General features: G+C 36.2%; 1 protein-coding gene across 1 annotated transcript in view; it reads right to left on the reverse strand.

Annotated features, from left to right (window-relative positions):
- MLIP (muscular LMNA interacting protein) overlaps positions 1-17,628 on the reverse strand; it is a 162,664-nt gene extending 145,036 nt beyond the window's left edge. Inside the window, exons 1-3 of the mRNA XM_014583036.1 lie at positions 17,518-17,628; positions 9,530-9,685; positions 2,052-2,444 (exon numbers count right to left, since the gene is read on the reverse strand). Coding sequence (XP_014438522.1) covers positions 2,052-2,444; positions 9,530-9,685; positions 17,518-17,613 — 645 coding nt within the window. The 5' untranslated portion in view covers positions 17,614-17,628. The remainder of the gene's footprint in view (positions 1-2,051; positions 2,445-9,529; positions 9,686-17,517) is intronic.
- Between the last annotated feature and the right edge of the window lie 3,878 nt (positions 17,629-21,506).

A 21,506-nucleotide genomic window follows, 5' to 3' on the forward strand; every position in this document is an offset into this window, starting at 1 on the left:
AATAAATAAATAAATAAATAAATGGGCAACTCAAGAAAATAAATCTATCAGTCTAGAGAAAGAGTAAATAGTAAATCAAAATCCCAAAATTTCTTCATTAAAAAAAAGGGGCAAGACTGATGGTTAAGGCAGCTGGATTTCACATGGCTGACTCCACAGTTTGAGTCCCAGACCCAGCAGATTGAAAAATCAAGCCAGGCATGTGTTCATGCATGCCCAAAGTCCCAAGAGGCAAATGGAGAAGGGCTTACAGAGCGGCCATCCCCCAAAAGAGTGTTTTCTTTCCTTCTCTCTCTTTTCCTCTTTCTATCTTTCTCCAGTGAGTATACATGTTCTCTAGCAATTTTTTTAAAGGATATTTTTTCTTTATATTTGATACCATCACATTTACATGTTCTTCACAAAGAGGCCACAAAAAACTACTCTCCCCTGGGCCAGTCTCTTAGGCTAGTGGTTTAGTGAGCTGGTCCCATGCGGTCAACTACAATTTGAATCCTGGCACTGGTGACTTGAAGATCATGTAGGGCCTGGGTGCACGCATGCTCAGAATCCCAACAGGATGGAGAAATAAAAGAAAATGTGGCATGACCATGCCACATTAGGGTGTGCTTTATCCCTGTCTCCACTCCTGTACCTCTGTCTCTTTCTCTAATGAGCATATGCACCCATTAGCAATTAACAACAAACAAAAACAGAAACAAAAACACAAAACTACCCTCTACTGACTATGGAACTATCTACATCCCCAACTTAATTATTCCATCATCTTTCTTGAGGCAGAAAATAAATGTTTTCAGCCTACCAAAGTTTATTGAGAGTACCTTTAATTATATTACTGCAACATTATAATATTAAAATATTATTTTATTCTTATAAAGAAACCTAGCTGAGAATAAACTCCAAAAGAAATTGATGTTTTAGTCCAGTAGGGCGGGGCAGACAGGTAGCACAATAAAAGTCTTCTCTTACCAAAGGACAATATAGAATACTAGTTTCATGGAAGTAATAAAAACACAGCAACAGGAAATCAGCAAACGCTGTATCAATAAACATGAGGTGAAGCCAAAAATTAAATGTCTATTCTACAATTTTTACAGTAGGCCCTAATAATGCAAAAAGACCAATGCACCAATAAAAATGTCCTGCATATTACTTTGAGCTGCTTAAAAATCCTGGTCTAGTATTGATAGATCTTAACCAGGGCATCTCGGTAACAACTTATGCTCAACATTAAAGAGTTAGTTCTTCATCCACTACCTACTCTCAAAGCTAGCCTCTGTATTCTAACAATATCTTTTCAAATTCACCTTATCTTTTAATTCTACCAAATAGCCAATCAATGGCAAAATCTTCCTATATATTTTTTTTCCTTTAATATCCCTCCTTACCCACCCCTTTCTTTTCTGCCATCATAGATGTGGGATTTCTATTGCAGCACAAACTCTTCCCCTGAAAGCAACCATTCCATCTTGCTGCAAAGTTCTGAGATGGAATATTCTCTCCATTCCACTGAAGTCAGCTTCCCGGGTGGTTTCCAGGCCACAGCAGATAATTTCCCACACATGGGAAATTATTTTCTTCATGCAGTCTTACTTCCTGGTTTATCATTTGACTGTTCTTTTACAAGTTTAAAAGAATTGTGTCCACATCTAATACCCAATTAATGTCTTCTCACTGGGTCTTTCTCGTATACGCTTCTTGATGTACTCAGCTCACCATGTACTATACATTTACTAAGGAAACTCCCAATATCCACCTTCTCCAAAAATTGTTAAAAAGGAAGAAGTAATACTCTCCTCTCTAGTTAAATATGTTACATTTTCTTTTCAGTCAATTCACAATGTAATTGTATAATCCCATTTTATCCTATGAATTTTTATCTAATTTTGCATTGTGATGATACTCTATCTTAGGATTTGGGTTTTTTAATAGATTTTTATTTGAGAGTTTTCTGTGCCTTGAACAGAAAGGTCTTCGCACAGAACCCAGGAAAAAGAGGTATGTAAACACTTAAAGTTGTTTATTATTACAACAGGAAGACAAAAACCCACCTGCCCATGCTTTGGCTGAGGGGCCATCCCATGAGGTATGTCAGGATGTAAGGAGGACTTAAGATCAGCTCCTCGTGTTTTGGGGCGCACCACTTCGGAGACCAGGCTGGAAGAAATTGGTAGAGACTTGGGTCGGACCGCTGTGGTGCCTGTTCCTCCTGGGGAACCTTGTTCACCTCTTCTGTTTGTATTTTCATCTTCCCCTTCAGAGTCCACGATAAAGACATATTCAGCTTTAAAGAGATCACCTTGCTGCATTATTTGAGATTCGTTGGTTTTCAATATCCTTCCTTGTGAAATCTTCCCACTGATCTCTGAAGGACAAGTTGAAGTCCCTTGTTCTCTCTCTTGTTGGCTCTCAGCATTCAAGGTCAAGTAGTCACTGAAATTAGACTGTAATAAAATAGAGAGAGAAAAAGATGGCGTTAGTTTGATAAATGCTTTTTTACACATGTACACTTATAAGCTTAATCTGCTTATAAAGAGTTTTTCTTAAATATATTTAAAAATCAGGTCTGTCTGAGAGAGGTCAAGTTGAAATTAATGGTTTAGTTTTACTAGCCCACCTGCTTGCCCTGGACCCAAACCAAATAACTTAGGACTCCGAATCAACAATAACAAGCAAACAGTTTATAAGTAAATCATGGTATTATTACTTTTGTTTTGTTTTTTGTTTTGCTTTGTTTTAAAGAGATTTTTGCTATAGGATGTGTGCACTCACCGAAGAGACAGACAGAAAACAAGAAATCTCCCCTCCCCTCAAAAGAGGGTATGGCTATGCCGCAATCCCTTTTCCCCCACTTTCCTCCTGGGATCTTGGGCAAACATGTAAATGTGCCAGGCCTGAGTTTTAAGCCACCAGGTCCAGGACTCAAACTGTAGTCAACTACATAGGAATCCAGTGACATAACATTATACCATCTGCTGGTCCCCATGGTATTATTTTTCCTTTTTTTTCTTTTCCTTTCTTTCTTTTTTTTTTTTTTTTTTTTTTGGTCGGGGGGGAGGTTTTTGCTATAGGGCGCATGCGCTCACCAGACAGACAGAGACAGACAGAGAGATAGAAAGCGAGAAATCACCCCCCGGGGGGATGGTCACGCCGCAATCCCTTCTCCTCCATTCTCCTCTCGGGATCTTCAGCATGCACGCACACGTGCCCGGCATGAGTTTTAAGCCACCGGGTCCAGGACACGAACCGCGGTCGACTACATGGGAGTCCAGCGACATAGCCATTACGCTAACTGCTGCCCCCCCCATGGTATTATTTTTAAAATAGAGAGAAAGAGACATTTTCCATGAATGTATTCATGAAACAAATGGAGATTGGTCAAGAGTTTAACGGCCAAGCAACCTACATAACATTTACGAACCAGGGTCAGGATAGAGAAGGGGGTTCCCACTGAAAAATCCTAAGTCAATATAAATCTCTGTAAAAATCTAAGAGAAAATAAAATAAAATGAAATAAATGCATATATAGTCAGGAAAACAATCAAAGTTAACAGGAAAGAATATGTGAATAGGAAACTAAAAACGATACTGATATTTTTAGTATAAAATATTTGCACTGTTAGCTTGCTTTGGATTTGTAATTCTAAGTCTTTTCTCATCCAATTTTCTATGAATACACAGGAGGTTTGCAAGACTAGAACTAAAATAGCTTTATCAAGTTTCTAACTTCCATTTCTAAAATGATAACTGGCATGTATACTAAAGATTGTATTAAAAAGACTCAACGTCAATTTCCTTATTTTGATAACTATACTGTTACTATGTTTTTCTGCAACTTCTCTGTAAGGCTAAAATTACTTCAAAATGAAAGTTAAGCCACTAAATGCACTAAGAAAAACCTAACAATTTCAACTATGGTGGTGAATTTAATGTGTGCTAATATGTACACATTTAGGGTACAGGTGTGTATGTGTGTGTAGGCAGATGACATTGATTAGATACAACTAAATGAAAGAGTTGATTGTATTGGATTGTCAGAAAAGTCATGATGCATTTTTGCATAGAAAAATACCTCATGACTTTCCCGACAACCTCATATATATCTATTCTACACTATCCAACTGATGATAATATAGTCAGGATAAAACACAAATTTCCTCAGATAAGGATTTCTCTTTCTCTGTTCCTTTGTGTCAATGAATTACTTTTCACAGCATTTCACCTGAGACTTCTTTTTATATCTTTCAGGTTTTTTTTTTCAGTGTCTGTCTTCCCAATAACAAACCATGTGAGTCTTTATTCACATTGAACTCAAGCACCAAAAGCAAAGCATATGCTGAGTATATGGTTGTTAAAAATAAAAATTAGTGATAAATTACCCTATTCTAATATTGAGCTGTTAAATAAGGAAAAAACCTTAAACCTTTAAAAAATGTGGAGATTATATCTATATATATATATATATATGTTTATACACACACACACATATAGTTGCAATTAGCCCATGAACACTCCCATCTTGGGTAGTTTTGGAGTTCTCCAGCAAGATTGGTTCATTTGGCCATAGTCTCACACTATGTATAGGACCTGGTAAACACAGGTCTTATGAATGTATTGTATGTAGCTAAGTGTTGTAAAGGAAAAACTTCCCAAAATAACATTAATAGTATTCAGGATTTTTCTAAAATCATTTGTTCCATTACTCTTTGAAATAAAATAGCAGCGCTAAAAACACTGGAGTCATGAATTCATTGCTACTTTATAGATAAGATGTTTTCATATAGGCAAGGTAAATTTGTTTATTCTATTCCCTTCCAGCTGTCTCATAAAAATCACAGTTTGCCCAATCTCACTTTATTTTTAATAATATTAAAATATATCTTAAGAAAAGTTTTGTCCAAAATTTCATCATTCTAACACAAATCAGTTTCAAATTTTTTCACTTATTTAATTTCATTTCCCTTTTTTTAAGAGAGATTTTTGCAATAGGGCACATGCAGTCACTAGAGAGAGACAGAGACACAGAAAGTGAGATATCACCCACCCAAGGGATGGCCACACCACAATTCTTTCTGCTCCATTCTCCTCTCATGATCTTGGGCATGCATGCACATGGCCCGGCATGAGTTTTAAGCCACTGGGTCCGGGACTCAAACCATAGTCAATTATATGTGCGAGTCCTGCCATGTAACCATAATGCCAGGTGCTGGTCCCTCATTTCCAAATGTGGTCTAATTTTAGATAGGTATAGTCAGGGTATGCAAACAATTTTATAGCCTGTTTTATCATCTAATATTATAATCTTAATATATTCCATGGAGCAATATAATCTTTATAATGATAACTTTCTCAAGGTTATATCATTTTTTTTAATTTTCCTGTAATTATGATATATTAGGGCTTTTTTTCCCCTAATTATTTTCCAATAAAACTTTTTTAGCACTATTTCCTTTGGATACATTTCCAAGAGAGTGAAGATATTAAAAGATTAGAAAAGTTTATCACTTTTATGACTCGATAGTTATAGATAAGGGTTTTCCACAAAAATATGCAAATTTATAAAACTAGCAACAAAGTGTGAACACTATCATATATCCACAACTGTTACAATACTGGGTATTGCATTTTTAATGTTCCTGAATTATTACATAGAAAATAACATCTCACTATTTTATATTTTCTTTCAATATAAATTTAAGCACTTTAATTTTTTTTTGTATTAGGATACATTTTGGCGAAGGTGACAGGTAGCAGAATTTTTCATGTGAATGACAAACAACAGGATGTCAACTCGGAAGAGTTGATAATACTGTATTAGCGAGAACCTGGGATTTAATAACAAACAGATTCCTATTATATAATTATATTTTAGCCAACCTTAGCTTTCAGAATCTTCTCACTTTAAACACAGGAAATAAACCATTGATATGAATTTTCAGGCTATTATTTTGAACCATTTAATATAATTGTTTAAAATTTTAAAGAAAAGAATAAAAATAATCCTACCCTATTTATAGTTTCTGGACTCCTATCACTTGTTTCTTCGGGAATTTTAACAAGGAATTTAGAAGTGTCAGCCAACTGATTGTGGGTTGGTAGTCTTCTGACAGTAGGGACAAATGTGAAGATCAGAGGTTTGGCTTCAGAATCACCAGAAGAGACCTGTGAGATACGTAATAAATTAGACTTTGTCTTGTCAAAGGTTTATCTTGACCTTATTCTCTGTATACCATGTTTATCCCATTTATTTTGATAAACTGACCATTATCCTGTGATCATGTGTATGACTGCCAAAGTAAATAGCTATTAAAGTCAAGTATATCAGAACCTTTTTTATGACACCATTTACCAGAAAAAGAAATACAACTTCAAGAAAATTCTATGTACCAGACAGCAGCAAAACAAGTTTGGCAGGCTGATCAGCTGAAATCCACCAGAGCATCTCTACTTCAGTGAGGTCATCACAAACACAACCTCTGGTCTCAGTTGCAGAAGTGACTTTATCCACCTACCATCGGGTTGGCAGTTCCAGTGTATTGGTGTATTGATTCGTGAGCAACAAGCATGCAAGAAAATTTCAATATTTATCATTAACAAGAATGTCAAAATATAGATTAAAAATTTAGAGTATACATATGAAAAAATGCTCAACATTTCTCATCATAAGGGGAGATATATCAAAACCACAATGAGATACCACCTAGTCCAAGCCAGAATGGCAAAGATTAAAAAAAAAAAAAATGATGTGCTTATGGGGATGTGGTGATAGGGGAACTCTCCTATACTGTTGGTGAGAATATAAATTGGTCCAGCCACTATGGAGAACAATATGGAGATTCCTCGAAGATCTACAAATAGAACTACCACATTATCCAGCAGTTCCACTCCTGAGGACAAGGGAATGCTCAATCAGAAAAGTGCTTGCACATCTATGTTTATTGAGGCATTATCACAATTGCTAAAACATGGAATCAACCCAAATGTCCATGAACAGATGAATGGATTGGAAAAGTGTGGCACATATGCTCTATGGAATACTACCCAGCCATAAAAAAAAAAAATCCTGGCATTTGACAGAAAGTGAATGAATATGGAAAATTTACTGCTGAGTGAAGAAAGGCAGGTTATGAAAGAGAGACATTGTACATCTATACTTAATATATAACAACTATCTATACTCTATGGCAGAAACTGAAAGATTACAGGAAAAAGAAGCATGGAAAAAGGTTATAGATACTGGAGACAGTATGAGAAGAAGGTGGAAGATGGAGGGAAAGTGTGAGGAAAGAAATTAAGGAGAGAAATAGAGGGACAAGATATTTATAGGACACGGAAATGGATCATTGTCTGTTGATGATAACATGTGTAGTATCCTTTACTGGACTGGTATGAGGTGTATTCATGTTGGGTAAATCCGCTTTACAAGCTAAGTGATGTATAGTTATTGAATGTATAAAGTAAAATAAATAAAGATCTCATTAACAGCAACAAAAAAAACAATTTAAAGAAGAAATACATATCACAAAAGAGGTCCAAGATTGATACAAGGAATAGATTATCAAAAATTTTCTCAAAACGGTATGTAAAAACATTAAAGACATCTTAGATAAAATTTAAAACATATCAAGAGTATGCCTATCACAATGCCATTCCCTGCTCTTGAGGACACAAATTTCCTCAGATAAGGATTTCTCTTTCTCTGTTCCTTTGTGTCAATGAATTACTTTTCACAGCATTTCACCTGAGACTTCTTTTTATATCTTTCAGGTTTTTTTTTTCAGTGTCTGTCTTCCCAATAACAAACCATGTGAGTCTTTATTCACATTGAACTCAAGCACCAAAAGCAAAGCATATGCTGAGTATATGGTTGTTAAAAATAAAAATTAGTGATAAATTACCCTATTCTAATATTGAGCTGTTAAATAAGGAAAAAACCTTAAACCTTTAAAAAATGTGGAGATTATATATATATATATATATATATATATATGTTTATACACACACACACATATAGTTGCAATTAGCCCATGAACACTCCCATCTTGGGTAGTTTTGGAGTTCTCCAGCAAGATTGGTTCATTTGGCCATAGTCTCACACTATGTATAGGACCTGGTAAACACAGGTCTTATGAATGTATTGTATGTAGCTAAGTGTTGTAAAGGAAAAACTTCCCAAAATACCATTAATAGTATTCAGGATTTTTCTAAAATCATTTGTTCCATTACTCTTTGAAATAAAATAGCAGCGCTGAAAACACTGGAATCATGAATTCATTGCTACTTTATAGATAAGATGTTTTCATATAGGCAAGGTAAATTTGTTTATTCTATTCCCTTCCAGCTGTCTCATAAAAATCACAGTTTTCCCAATCTCACTTTATTTTTAATAATATTAAAATATATCTTAAGAAAAGTTTTGTCCAAAATTTCATCATTCTAACACAAATCAGTTTCAAATTTTTTCACTTATTTAATTTCATTTCCCTTTTTTTAAGAGAGATTTTTGCAATAGGGCACATGCAGTCACTAGAGAGAGACAGAGACACAGAAAGTGAGATATCACCCACCCAAGGGATGGCCACACCACAATTCTTTCTGCTCCATTCTCCTCTCATGATCTTGGGCATGCATGCACATGGCCCGGCATGAGTTTTAAGCCACTGGGTCCGGGACTCAAACCATAGTCAATTATATGTGCGAGTCCTGCCATGTAACCATAATGCCAGGTGCTGGTCCCTCATTTCCAAATGTGGTCTAATTTTAGATAGGTATAGTCAGGGTATGCAAACAATTTTATAGCCTGTTTTATCATCTAATATTATAATCTTAATATATTCCATGGAGCAATATAATCTTTATAATGATAACTTTCTCAAGGTTATATCATTTTTTTTAATTTTCCTGTAATTATGATATATTAGGGCTTTTTTTCCCCTAATTATTTTCCAATAAAACTTTTTTAGCACTATTTCCTTTGGATACATTTCCAAGAGAGTGAAGATATTAAAAGATTAGAAAAGTTTATCACTTTTATGACTCGATAGTTATAGATAAGGGTTTTCCACAAAAATATGCAAATTTATAAAACTAGCAACAAAGTGTGAACACTATCATATATCCACAACTGTTACAATACTGGGTATTGCATTTTTAATGTTCCTGAATTATTACATAGAAAATAACATCTCACTATTTTATATTTTCTTTCAATATAAATTTAAGCACTTTAATTTTTTTTTGTATTAGGATACATTTTGGCGAAGGTGACAGGTAGCAGAATTTTTCATGTGAATGACAAACAACAGGATGTCAACTCGGAAGAGTTGATAATACTGTATTAGCGAGAACCTGGGATTTAATAACAAACAGATTCCTATTATATAATTATATTTTAGCCAACCTTAGCTTTCAGAATCTTCTCACTTTAAACACAGGAAATAAACCATTGATATGAATTTTCAGGCTATTATTTTGAACCATTTAATATAATTGTTTAAAATTTTAAAGAAAAGAATAAAAATAATCCTACCCTATTTATAGTTTCTGGACTCCTATCACTTGTTTCTTCGGGAATTTTAACAAGGAATTTAGAAGTGTCAGCCAACTGATTGTGGGTTGGTAGTCTTCTGACAGTAGGGACAAATGTGAAGATCAGAGGTTTGGCTTCAGAATCACCAGAAGAGACCTGTGAGATACGTAATAAATTAGACTTTGTCTTGTCAAAGGTTTATCTTGACCTTATTCTCTGTATACCATGTTTATCCCATTTATTTTGATAAACTGACCATTATCCTGTGATCATGTGTATGACTGCCAAAGTAAATAGCTATTAAAGTCAAGTATATCAGAACCTTTTTTATGACACCATTTACCAGAAAAAGAAATACAACTTCAAGAAAATTCTATGTACCAGACAGCAGCAAAACAAGTTTGGCAGGCTGATCAGCTGAAATCCACCAGAGCATCTCTACTTCAGTGAGGTCATCACAAACACAACCTCTGGTCTCAGTTGCAGAAGTGACTTTATCCACCTACCATCGGGTTGGCAGTTCCAGTGTATTGGTGTATTGATTCGTGAGCAACAAGCATGCAAGAAAATTTCAATATTTATCATTAACAAGAATGTCAAAATATAGATTAAAAATTTAGAGTATACATATGAAAAAATGCTCAACATTTCTCATCATAAAGGGAGATATATCAAAACCACAATGAGATACCACCTAGTCCAAGCCAGAATGGCAAAGATTAAAAAAAAAAAAAATGATGTGCTTATGGGGATGTGGTGATAGGGGAACTCTCCTATACTGTTGGTGAGAATATAAATTGGTCCAGCCACTATGGAGAACAATATGGAGATTCCTCGAAGATCTACAAATAGAACTACCACATTATCCAGCAGTTCCACTCCTGAGGACAAGGGAATGCTCAATCAGAAAAGTGCTTGCACATCTATGTTTATTGAGGCATTATCACAATTGCTAAAACATGGAATCAACCCAAATGTCCATGAACAGATGAATGGATTGGAAAAGTGTGGCACATATGCTCTATGGAATACTACTCAGCCATAAAAAAAAAAAATCCTGGCATTTGACAGAAAGTGAATGAATATGGAAAATTTACTGCTGAGTGAAGAAAGGCAGGTTATGAAAGAGAGACATTGTACATCTATACTTAATATATAACAACTATCTATACTCTATGGCAGAAACTGAAAGATTACAGGAAAAAGAAGCATGGAAAAAGGTTATAGATACTGGAGACAGTATGAGAAGAAGGTGGAAGATGGAGGGAAAGTGTGAGGAAAGAAATTAAGGAGAGAAATAGAGGGACAAGATATTTATAGGACACGGAAATGGATCATTGTCTGTTGATGATAACATGTGTAGTATCCTTTACTGGACTGGTATGAGGTGTATTCATGTTGGGTAAATCCGCTTTACAAGCTAAGTGATGTATAGTTATTGAATGTATAAAGTAAAATAAATAAAGATCTCATTAACAGCAACAAAAAAAACAATTTAAAGAAGAAATACATATCACAAAAGAGGTCCAAGATTGATACAAGGAATAGATTATCAAAAATTTTCTCAAAACGGTATGTAAAAACATTAAAGACATCTTAGATAAAATTTAAAACATATCAAGAGTATGCCTATCACAATGCCATTCCCTGCTCTTGAGGAATGATATACCTTCTTTTTTATTTATTCTTAATTTCATCAAAAATAATTTTAATAAGTATATGCATCCCAGCAGGCACTCAGGAGCTAGAGAAACAACGATGAATAGGAAACAGTCTGTAGACTACTCACAAGTAGAAAAAGGACATGCTTAGAATGTTCATGAAAAAGTGATCAGGATGCCTACCCAACCTGGGAAATGCCATGAAAGGTAATAACTAAATGTTGAGTCAAGGTGAAGAGAAGGATAACGATCTCATACTTAAAAAGCAGCCACTGTGGAGTATTGAATTCAGACTTTGTCCTATGGAGAATAGAGAATCCACATGTATTAGAATTTCTGATAGATAACTTTTGTTGTAAAAATTACAGAACTAGAGACAAAGACAAAAAAGCTAAAAGCAACAGAAAAAGTTATAGTCTGCCAGTTGCATTCTCCAAAAAGATCATAATTGTATAAACTGAAATGACCCATTATCTCACTTGTTCTTAAAATCAACTCTGCCACTCTAACCACTAGAATTATACTAGGAATAACTGAAAAGATATAAGGGTGGCCAGACACCTTTGGGGTGTTTGGGGATAAACTACTTGTTGAATACTTTACAATTGACAGTATGAGGAAACAGGGCCCTAGAGTTCTCGCTATATTCTCAAAGAACTAGGTTCACTTGTTACTTCAGATCTCCATAAGATCCATATAACAATCTCAGAAGGTCTAAGAACCCAGATATCCAATGGGAACAGGAATTTCACAGAACCTCAAAAACTCCTGTGTTCTTAAAATAAAATCCCATTAACAAAAATAGAGATGGGTTAAAATAAAATCCCATTAACAAAAAGTAGAGATGGGGGGGTAATAAATTGAAGACTGGATGGGAAGAAAGAAGCAAGGAAGATGACAATATAAAGTTAGATAACTTTTTGAAAGGAAAAGGGAAAGGTTGAGAGTAGAGAGGGAAGCAGAGTTAATGAGGTGCCTCTGTCGGTCTCCTAATGGAGTAGACCTGAACATACCTGCAGACTGAGAGGAAATCCAATAGAGAAGGAAAAAGGAGCAAGATCCTGGAAGAAGCAGGCAGAATAAATTAAGGGAACAATAGAAGGAACATGGCATACTGTGAGACTGGAGAAAATAAACTAAGATGTAGAAAAACTAATGAATGCAATAGAGTTGGAGAAGCAAAAAGAATGGGAAGACAATAGAATTAACTTTAATGTAATCAATTTTCATCATAACCTCAGCCCCCTCCAGTCAAAGTAATACTTCCCAGATGGCTACCTCCATGTCTCTGTCAGAATAAATATCATGTGTCCTGGCAAGACTTTCACTCCCTCTTTCTTCAAGCTGTGACACCCTCTGATGCCCTTGACCTCTCAAACTTTCTGGCCGTATGAACATGCCTTTCAACCAGGTTCATGTCAGTGCTCTGTCAGTGTCAAGTCTGAGTCATTCCTCAATCTCTGAATGCTATGTACACCCCCAGTTTTGTTCCCATCTTGCATCCTGTTCTGACTCTTGAAACCTTTTCATTATATAATACATTTTCTGGAATTCAGTCAGCCATTACAAAAACCTTCATATCCTTCCTCTCCGTTCAATATCCCCTTTATCTTCTAGTTCTAACTAAAATATGATCTCTCTGAAAGACTATTTCTGAAGAAGTAAAATTCAGTAGTCTCAGTTTTGTCTCACACTCCTGTACCAGTGAGAGTCTGGAAGTAGAGTAAGGGTTCTCCCTATTTTCAGACTTTCTTTCCTCTTACCTAAACACTTCCAGTTTTGAATCTTATTTCTCCAGTCTATGCCATTCCTCTCCTGGCTCTGTTCATTGCCCATAACCCACAAAAAAACGTTCTTTCCTCGGAGATTTAGATCCTGATTTAGTGTCACTTTAACATTATGATTTTTATAATACCCAATATTATATCCCAAGGTATAGTTTTTCTAATGTTGTGTTTCCTTGACTTCTCATTTCCCTTGCCTCTCACTTCTTTAGCCTAGACCAATAGCTGCAAACCCTTCACAATTTCAAAGTTTTTTTCATTCTTTGATCACCACTGTCTAACTCTCCATTATACTCTAGTATTCCAATTCCACCATTTCTTGGACCCCACCAGTTTTAAAATATGTTGATAATTCTAAAATTGTATTTTCCCACATTTGTCTTCTTAACCAGATATGTTTACCCACCTGCATCTTTACCCTTTTCCATGGTCTTCAGTCCTGCTAATATGTTCCTATTAAAACCAATCCTCGCTTAAATAGTTTGACTTTAATTTATTCACCTAGGTCACATTAAATGCACAAATAATATGCATTTAGGCTGTCAGCAAAGTCATGATAAATGCTAAGTACTATTCCAGAGACTGATGATATGACTGTGAATAAAATTTCCTGTCTTCATGGAGCTTACATACTAGCAAATGGAGATAGACAGTCAACAAATTTGCAAAGTGTATAATACCTTCAAAAGTGCTATGGAAATCTGCTATAAGGCTATTGCAATAAACCATGGGAGAGGAAGTGATGGGTTGAACTTGGGTTGCTACAGGGATAGTGGCAAGAATAGTTTAGATTTTGACTATATTTTAAAAGAAAAACTTAGAATTTGCTGGCAAATTACAGGTGAGGTATGAGACATAAACCAGAATCAAGATGAGTATATTTTTTACCTATATAACTTCAAGAAATAAAGCACTACTAACTGAAACAGGGAAGATAATAGTTGAAGCCGACTTCAGAATAAGGATCAAATCAGATATGTTCAATGTACATCCAAGTGGAAATGTATGAGAGCTATTTAAAGGAAAGCCCAGGCTGAAGATATATTGCTAAGGTGGGAACCTGTAAATGGCATTTAAGACCATGAGGCTAGATGAGATCACCAAGGGGGAAAACACAAATAGGAAAAGAAGAGGTCCAGAACTGAGTCCTACAGACTTTAACAGTAAGTGAAACAGCAGCTTGGACCTGATCAGAAACAACAAATTGAAGGGACCAGCAGTTAGCATAATGGCTATCTCGCTAGACTCCCATGTAGTTGACCACGGTTCGCATCCCGGACCCGGTGGCTTAAAACTCAGGCCAGGCGCATGTGCGTGTGTGCCCAAGATCCTGAGAGGAGAATGGAGGAGAAGGGATTGCAGTATGGCCATCCCCCCTGGGAGGGGCGGGGATTTCTCACTTTCTGTCTCTCTGTCTCTGTCTGTCTGGCAAGCGCACGCGCCCTATAGCAAAAACCTCTCAAAAAAAAAAGAAGCAACAAATTGACAGACCAAACCAAGAACCACACTTGAATATAAATCCATGAATTAATTTGTACTGTGCCATATTTTGCCTGTTACATGGTCATTCTTTCAAGGGATGCTAAACTGCCTAATAAACAAAGAAAGTGGACTATAGCATTTTTTTTTTTTTTTTTTTTTTTTGCTATCGCATGCGTGCACTCACCAGAAAGACAGAGACAGACAGAAAGCGAGAAATCACCTCCAGTGGGGATGGCCATGCCACAATCCCTTCTCCTCCATTCTCCTCTCAGGATCTTGGGCACACACACATATGCGCTTGGCGTGAGTTTAAGTTACTGGGTCCGGGACTCAAACCGCAGTCAACTACATGGGAGTCCAGCAACGTAGTCATTAGAGTTCATATTTGAAAGTAGTTTTGGAAGAAGGATATTCTGGGTGTAAGGAAAGTAGGGATAGTGGAGAGAATACAGCAAATGAGCAAGCATGGAGTTCAATGCACATAGGCAAGGAAGAAGGACCCCTAACTTCAATAGACAAGTTCTCTGTGGCTCAGAAAACAGATTGGATACAATGGTAAGTATTTGAGAGAATGACTTGGCGTCATAATATGGTATGTGAGAGTTTAATAATTAGAAGTATGGTAACTCTAAATAGTTAATAAGCTTACTCTTTGACCTTAGACTAAACATATGAGAGAAAAGGCATGGACATTGTGAAGGTCAAAGTACTGAGAGACAAGAATGTTACTGGGCCCTCCTTTTGAAAAGGAAAGCCAATCTGGATGATGGCAAGACAGACTGATAGCATGGTGGCATAATTTTGAATAAATGTAAAGCTGGAATTAGAAGGGTCCCTGGAACAGAATATGGGAGACACTAGATTATTCACTAGAGATTTTCTTTTTGAGTGTGAAATCAAAGAAAATTGGATGTCCTCGTGGGAGATTTCTTCCAATTCCTAGAAAGCCTTATGAACTAACCTTGGACCACTTATCACAAGGTGTAACATCCTGGTAACTAAATCACTTACACTTTCTAGAAACAAAGCATATTCCTTAGAGGATATAAAATATATAGGCAAGCCATCTGAACCAATTTTTTAAAATTTCTTTCTGCCTTTAAAAACAGCTATTCTTCTTCTCATTGCAGTCATATCACAATTCCCAGGTGGCAGTTTATCATAGAAAATAATAAATCACTGCTTTCCTTTGTAGGAAGGAACATTAGATCCCTTGTGAGATTTAGGAAGCCCACTGGTCTAATTAGTGAAATAGAATACAACAGATTTGGTGGATGTATTATTATCTAGAATGATTTCTTTACATGACTAATCTCATCAATATCATGATAGAATGGTGAGTGGTTTGGGCAAGAAAATTATTGAGAATGGTTCAGATAATCCATCCTAGAATTTCATTTGGGTAAACAATAAAGATAATCCTTCAGAACCAAGGAAGAAGAGATGAAATTGTAACCTTGTCCTCAGGTTCTGTTTGTAGGCCTTCTGACATGATGACTCCAGGTCTAGCTAAGTTTCTGTCCAAATGAAATAGAAATACTGGTATATAAAAGTCTTAGTTATAAGCACCCCATGGTTATGAAATACATATAACCATTATAAACAAGTAGCTTAACTTCTAAAGCATATATAATGATAAAAATTTACTTCTTACATAATTTATATAATTTAGTGCTATTTAAATCTCTTAAATACAAATCAAGAATTGATACATCATGAACTATAGACTGTTTAAAGGTTGACAGCTATCATTTTACTGAATTAATGGAAATTAAGTATAAATGAAAACTGCTGCTTAATGAATAAGGTATACATTTATAACAATACCCGCAAAGGATTTTCTAAACATAAGCACACACTGACAAGGAAGGCCATGGAAAAGAATTAATTTCCTTCTACTTTATTGTTATATATTCCTATAAAACATCCATACCCTACATAAAATTTCTTCACCAATGTAAGAGTACTTTTTAGAAATTTTTTAATTGAACCTAATTAAAATCTAATAGAAAAAAATCTAATAGAATTAAATGCTTATTCATCTTTTTTGGGTTGCTATGGGAGAGTAACAAGATCCTCTTCACACACATATCCTCAGACGAATTATCACAAAAAAGGGCAATAGTTTCGTATATTCTCTTTTAAGGTACTGGTACCCTGTTACCATGGGGTTCTTTTTACCATGTTTACTTAGTATCCTTTAATCTTACCATAGATCTAATATCCCTCTGCAAAAAATTCCAGTTGAAAATGGATTTGAAATTACACCAACCATACTACGCGGCATTGATATGAAGAGCCACACATTAGTGGGCATGCTGTTGAATCCCTTGCTTAAAAAAAGGAAAAAAAAAAATACTTTTATTGCATGCTGTGGCCAAGTTCCAATGGAGCCCAAAAATGAATTGCTATGGTGATGAAAAATCATTTTCCACTCAAAGCAGAAACAGATGCATGTTAATAGCATTGCACTTGTTAATTGCCAATTAACACTTTCAGTTGTCAATGCCGATTAAAGATTGTAGTTCCTATCCTTGCGAAGCTATTTTAATAATAGAAATAAAAGCCAAAATGATTAAAATCTTTTCCTAAATATCCTTTGAAATGCTCAAAATCTCTAAGCCTGTCCCCTTCTCACCGGACAACCTAATCATAGAGAAATGTTTCCCCCATGCCACTCAGGCTAACTGCTCCTTTGCTCGGTTTTACACTGCAATGTCTCCTTTCTTAAATTTCCCTGAAAGTTCTCTTCCTTCCGATGTTGACACCCACACTCACAGATGGCCAGTAGCCTCCTGTTGAGAAGAGGCATGACAGGGTATCTTAGCATTAACACTATGCCAAGTGCAGTCCTGAGCGTTTTCTTTACCCAGTAAGAAGCAGATTTGCCTTTATCAGCTCACCCTTTCCTTTAACTGTAGATAACATTTCATTTCCATAGACTGACAAATTTATCTACACCCGGGAAGCTTGCCCCAATACCCTCTTGCAGCAAACACCACGAGCACAGGGCACTGCTTTTTATAGTTATTGAAAGCATTAAGCAAAGACTTCCTTTTACCTGAGGTGTGGTCTGAAAGCTCCCTGCTAAGATGCACGAGTTCATTTGGAAGTAATTGTTCTCGCAGTCACTCAGAAGCCCCTTTTCTGGAAGCATTGATTCATCACATAAGGGAGTAGGCAAAGCAATGACTGAGGTGGGAAGGGAGCCTCTTACTAAAACAACACACACACATACCACATGCACACACTCACACAGAAAAAAAAGACATTCTAAAAAGAGGTAAAGCAGAATCCTCTCTGAATTGAAGGTTGTTAGCTCCAAAGAATAGATTTATGCTTCAACAATTTTTAGATTTAGAACTTCATGAGAGGTCATACTGCTGAAATGGAATCAGAAATAAAAATGACCACCTACATGAGTTTGCCCTCTTTTCTTCTCATGCATGGATTCCAATTATATATTCTACAAAAGGGAGAGGGAAGAAGCCAAATTGCACAGCAGCAAGAACCTGATTGAAGGGCCATAGCATGCCCCAATCTCAGTGATCTGTTGGTCACACTCACAGAGACACATAGAGGTACAAATACCTACAAACATGGTGCCTGATCAAGCACTAGAAAACATACTGATTCACTTTTTAATCATATTTGTATTGGTCCTTGGTACATAAATTGCAAACAATGATACAGGAGCATCTTTAGGGACTGAAGTTTTGCTTTTAACAGATTTTGATCTAAAATAGAGCTTGCAAACAAATAGTTGTCGAAACAAAATTCCACTCCAAGATTCCAAGGCTATAGTGAATGTCCTGACTATACACAAAGCTCAGAACTTCACATGTGAAATTGATTGGAGTCTTCAGCTTTCAGTACTTCTATTTTCTAAGCATTGATTTTTCTTTCCAAAACTGTAATATCTATATTTGTGCTTTGGCAGTGAAATATGTAGTGACAAAAGAGTTAGGTATAGACCAAAGGCTGTGGGAAAGAATGAAAGTTTTATTTTAGGGACCCAGGTCATGACTTTTAATCTTTTCAACATTATCAGAAGCCTGAATTCATGAAACATTGTGAGTACAGTAATTGGTATAGTGGTTCTAATAGCACAGAGGAAAAAACTATCCAAACAATAGTATATTTTGATGTAGAATGTGGTCCAAATTTGTGTTGTATTATACGACTAAGCAAATTATGTGCCTTCTTCTATGTTATGTATATTTATGGATACGCGGAAGAAAATATAATACCATCCTTCCCTCAAAACTGTGCAGTACAATTGAGAATATGAAACAGGCATACAAGATCAGCTGCAGTGACACACTCTGCTAAGACACTACTATGCTTAGCACGCTGGAACCACCTGAAAGTCTAGGGTTTAACTCCTGGTCAATCTAAAGAGCAGGTATAGCGGAATCCTTCCACAATCCTAGCAGCTTTTGAGGTTGAGGCAGAAGGATTGTGAGCCCCAGACTGGCCTAGGCAAAGGAGCAAGACTCTGTCTATAAAAGAGCCTGGTATGGGGCCAGCAGGTGGTATGGAGGTTGAGGAGTTGGATTCCTACGTAACTGACCATGATTTGAGTCCCAGACCTGACAGCTTGTTTTCTTACTTTCTCTGTCTCTGGTGAACACACGTGCCCTACAGCAAGTTAAAGAACAATAAATAAAATTAGAAAAATAATAATAATTAAAGTCTTATAGGGTGATGCATGCCTGCAGTTCCAGCTGGCAAGCTTAGGTACGATGGTAACACAATGAGATCCTATCTTAAAAGCAAGCAAACAAACAAACAAAAAAGAAAAACAAGTAAAAAAAAGTAGGTGTATAAGGGGACTTCAAAAAATTATGAAAAAATGGAACCAGCAGTTAGTGTAATGGCTATGTCGCTGGACTCCCATGTAGTCGACCGTGGTTCACGTCCAAGACCCAGTGGCTTAGACTCACGCCAGGCGCGTGTGCATGCGTGCCCAAGATCCTGAGAGGAGACTGGAGGAGAAGGGAGTGTGGCGTAGCCATCTCCGCTGGGGGGTGATTTCCTGCTTTCTGTCTCTCTGTCTCTGTCTGTCGAGCGCACGCGCCCTATAGCAAAAACCTCTCCCCCCAAAAAAAATTATGAAAAAATGGAATTACAGTATGGATTTATTTTGGTATAAAAAGAATTTTGAAATCCATGCACTTTTTTAAATTTTTACGTTTTTTATTAAATTTTCTTTTATACATTCAATCACATTATTTAGCTTACAAAGTATTTCAACATGTGAACATTTCTCCCTAGTCCAGTTGATAAAACCATATCTTCAACGGATAATACATTTCATTATCCCATTAATGCTTCGCCTCCCTATTTTCTTCTAAATGTCCTTCCTCAGACCATGCACTTTTTTATAATATGCATTTGCCATGAACTTGTTGAAGAGATCATGTACAAATAATAGAAAAAAAGTGCTTTTAGTAAGTTCCATATTGCAGAACCCAGGAGAGGCAGAAGGGAACAGAACAGGCCTTCTTCAAGAGACAGCTCCATGACTCCTGCAATCTAGCCATTTTGGGGGAAATGGAGAAATGAAGAGGTCCCACTGATAATTCGGCCTCTAGCATACCAAACTCGTGTGGTAGGAAGACCCCTTTCAGGCCTCCTCTCTCTGTATCTGTCTTTATCTCTCTGTCCCTCTGTCTCTGTCTCTGTATCCTCTCTCTTTTAAATTTTTGCTTTTTAGAATTATTTTAAGGTGAGGTATCTTTCTGGGCCTGTTGGCCCCTTCTAGCCCTTTATCTTGTTAATAATTCCCTCTTCCCCTCCCAACACAGGAGAGGAGGAAGGGAACAGAACAGGCTCTTTTATTTTTTTATTTTTATAATCCTTATAATCTTCTTTATATTACATTGGATTACATATAACTTTACAGTATATTACATTGTTTTTTCAAAAGGGAATGCCATGCATGTCAGTCGATACAGAGACATTAATCTCCCTGTTTCATCATTCAATATCTTTTCTATGTTTTTCCCAAACATTATTATTCTAATTATTTTTTTAAAACAGTCAATCACTATTTCTCATTTTGCTTGTAAAAAGATTTTACCCATCATGAAATGCTTCTCAGACCAATCCAGTTGAGAATACTATACATGTCATCATCAACAGGTAATAAGCCAAATCTGTTTCTCACTAACATCCTGCCTCTCTATTGTTCTCTTGCTATCTTTCTCTATCCTCTTCTATTCACTCCCCCCCATTCCACACTGTCCTATTCTCGTTAAGTACCTTCACTGCTTTTATGTCCTCCAATTTTTCGCTCTCTACCAGAGTGCAGATAGTCGGTATATATTGAGTGGATACATACAATATCTTTCTTTCATAGCCTGGCTTACTTCACTCAGCAATAGATCCTCCATATCTGACCACTTTCTATCAAATGCCAGGATCTTGTTATTTTTTATGGCTAAGTAGTATTCCATAGAGTATATATACCACACTTTTCCAATCCATTCATCAGCTTGTGGACATTTAGGTTGGTTCCATGTAGAACAAGCCTTCTACAAGAGACAGCTTCATGGCTCCTGTGATCTAGCTATTTTGTGCAGTGCTTGTGCGCCACACGGTTTTCTAATTTTTGGATTTTATTGAAATTTTTTGAATATTAATTTTTTTAGTTTTATTTAAGTTTTTCTCTTCATTTTTTTTTCTTTTTCTTTGTTTCTTGTCTGTTTTTTTTGCTATTGTTGCTATTGTTCCCCTCTCTCTGTTTCCTTTTCTACTCACTCCTCAACCCTCAGATTGGACTTCCAAGTTTGGGAAGAAACCGACCATCCACCAGATGACTAGAAATCGCTTCAGGACCACAAGAAATATGGGAAAGCAGGAAAATACCTCTCCGCCAAGGGAAAAGGATAACTCCTCTTCATTCACACACAGTTCAATGGAAATCATGGAAATGTCTGATAAAGAATTTAGAACATTCATAATGGCGAAGCTAACAGAGATGGAAGAGAAGAGACAATGAACTGCTGAAGAGAAAGGAGGAAGAAGTTGAAGAATTCCAGGAGG

This window comes from Tupaia chinensis, unplaced genomic scaffold, assembly GCF_000334495.1.
Source record: "Tupaia chinensis unplaced genomic scaffold, TupChi_1.0 Scaffold144010_1, whole genome shotgun sequence".
NCBI classification, from domain to species: Eukaryota; Metazoa; Chordata; class Mammalia; order Scandentia; family Tupaiidae; genus Tupaia; species Tupaia belangeri.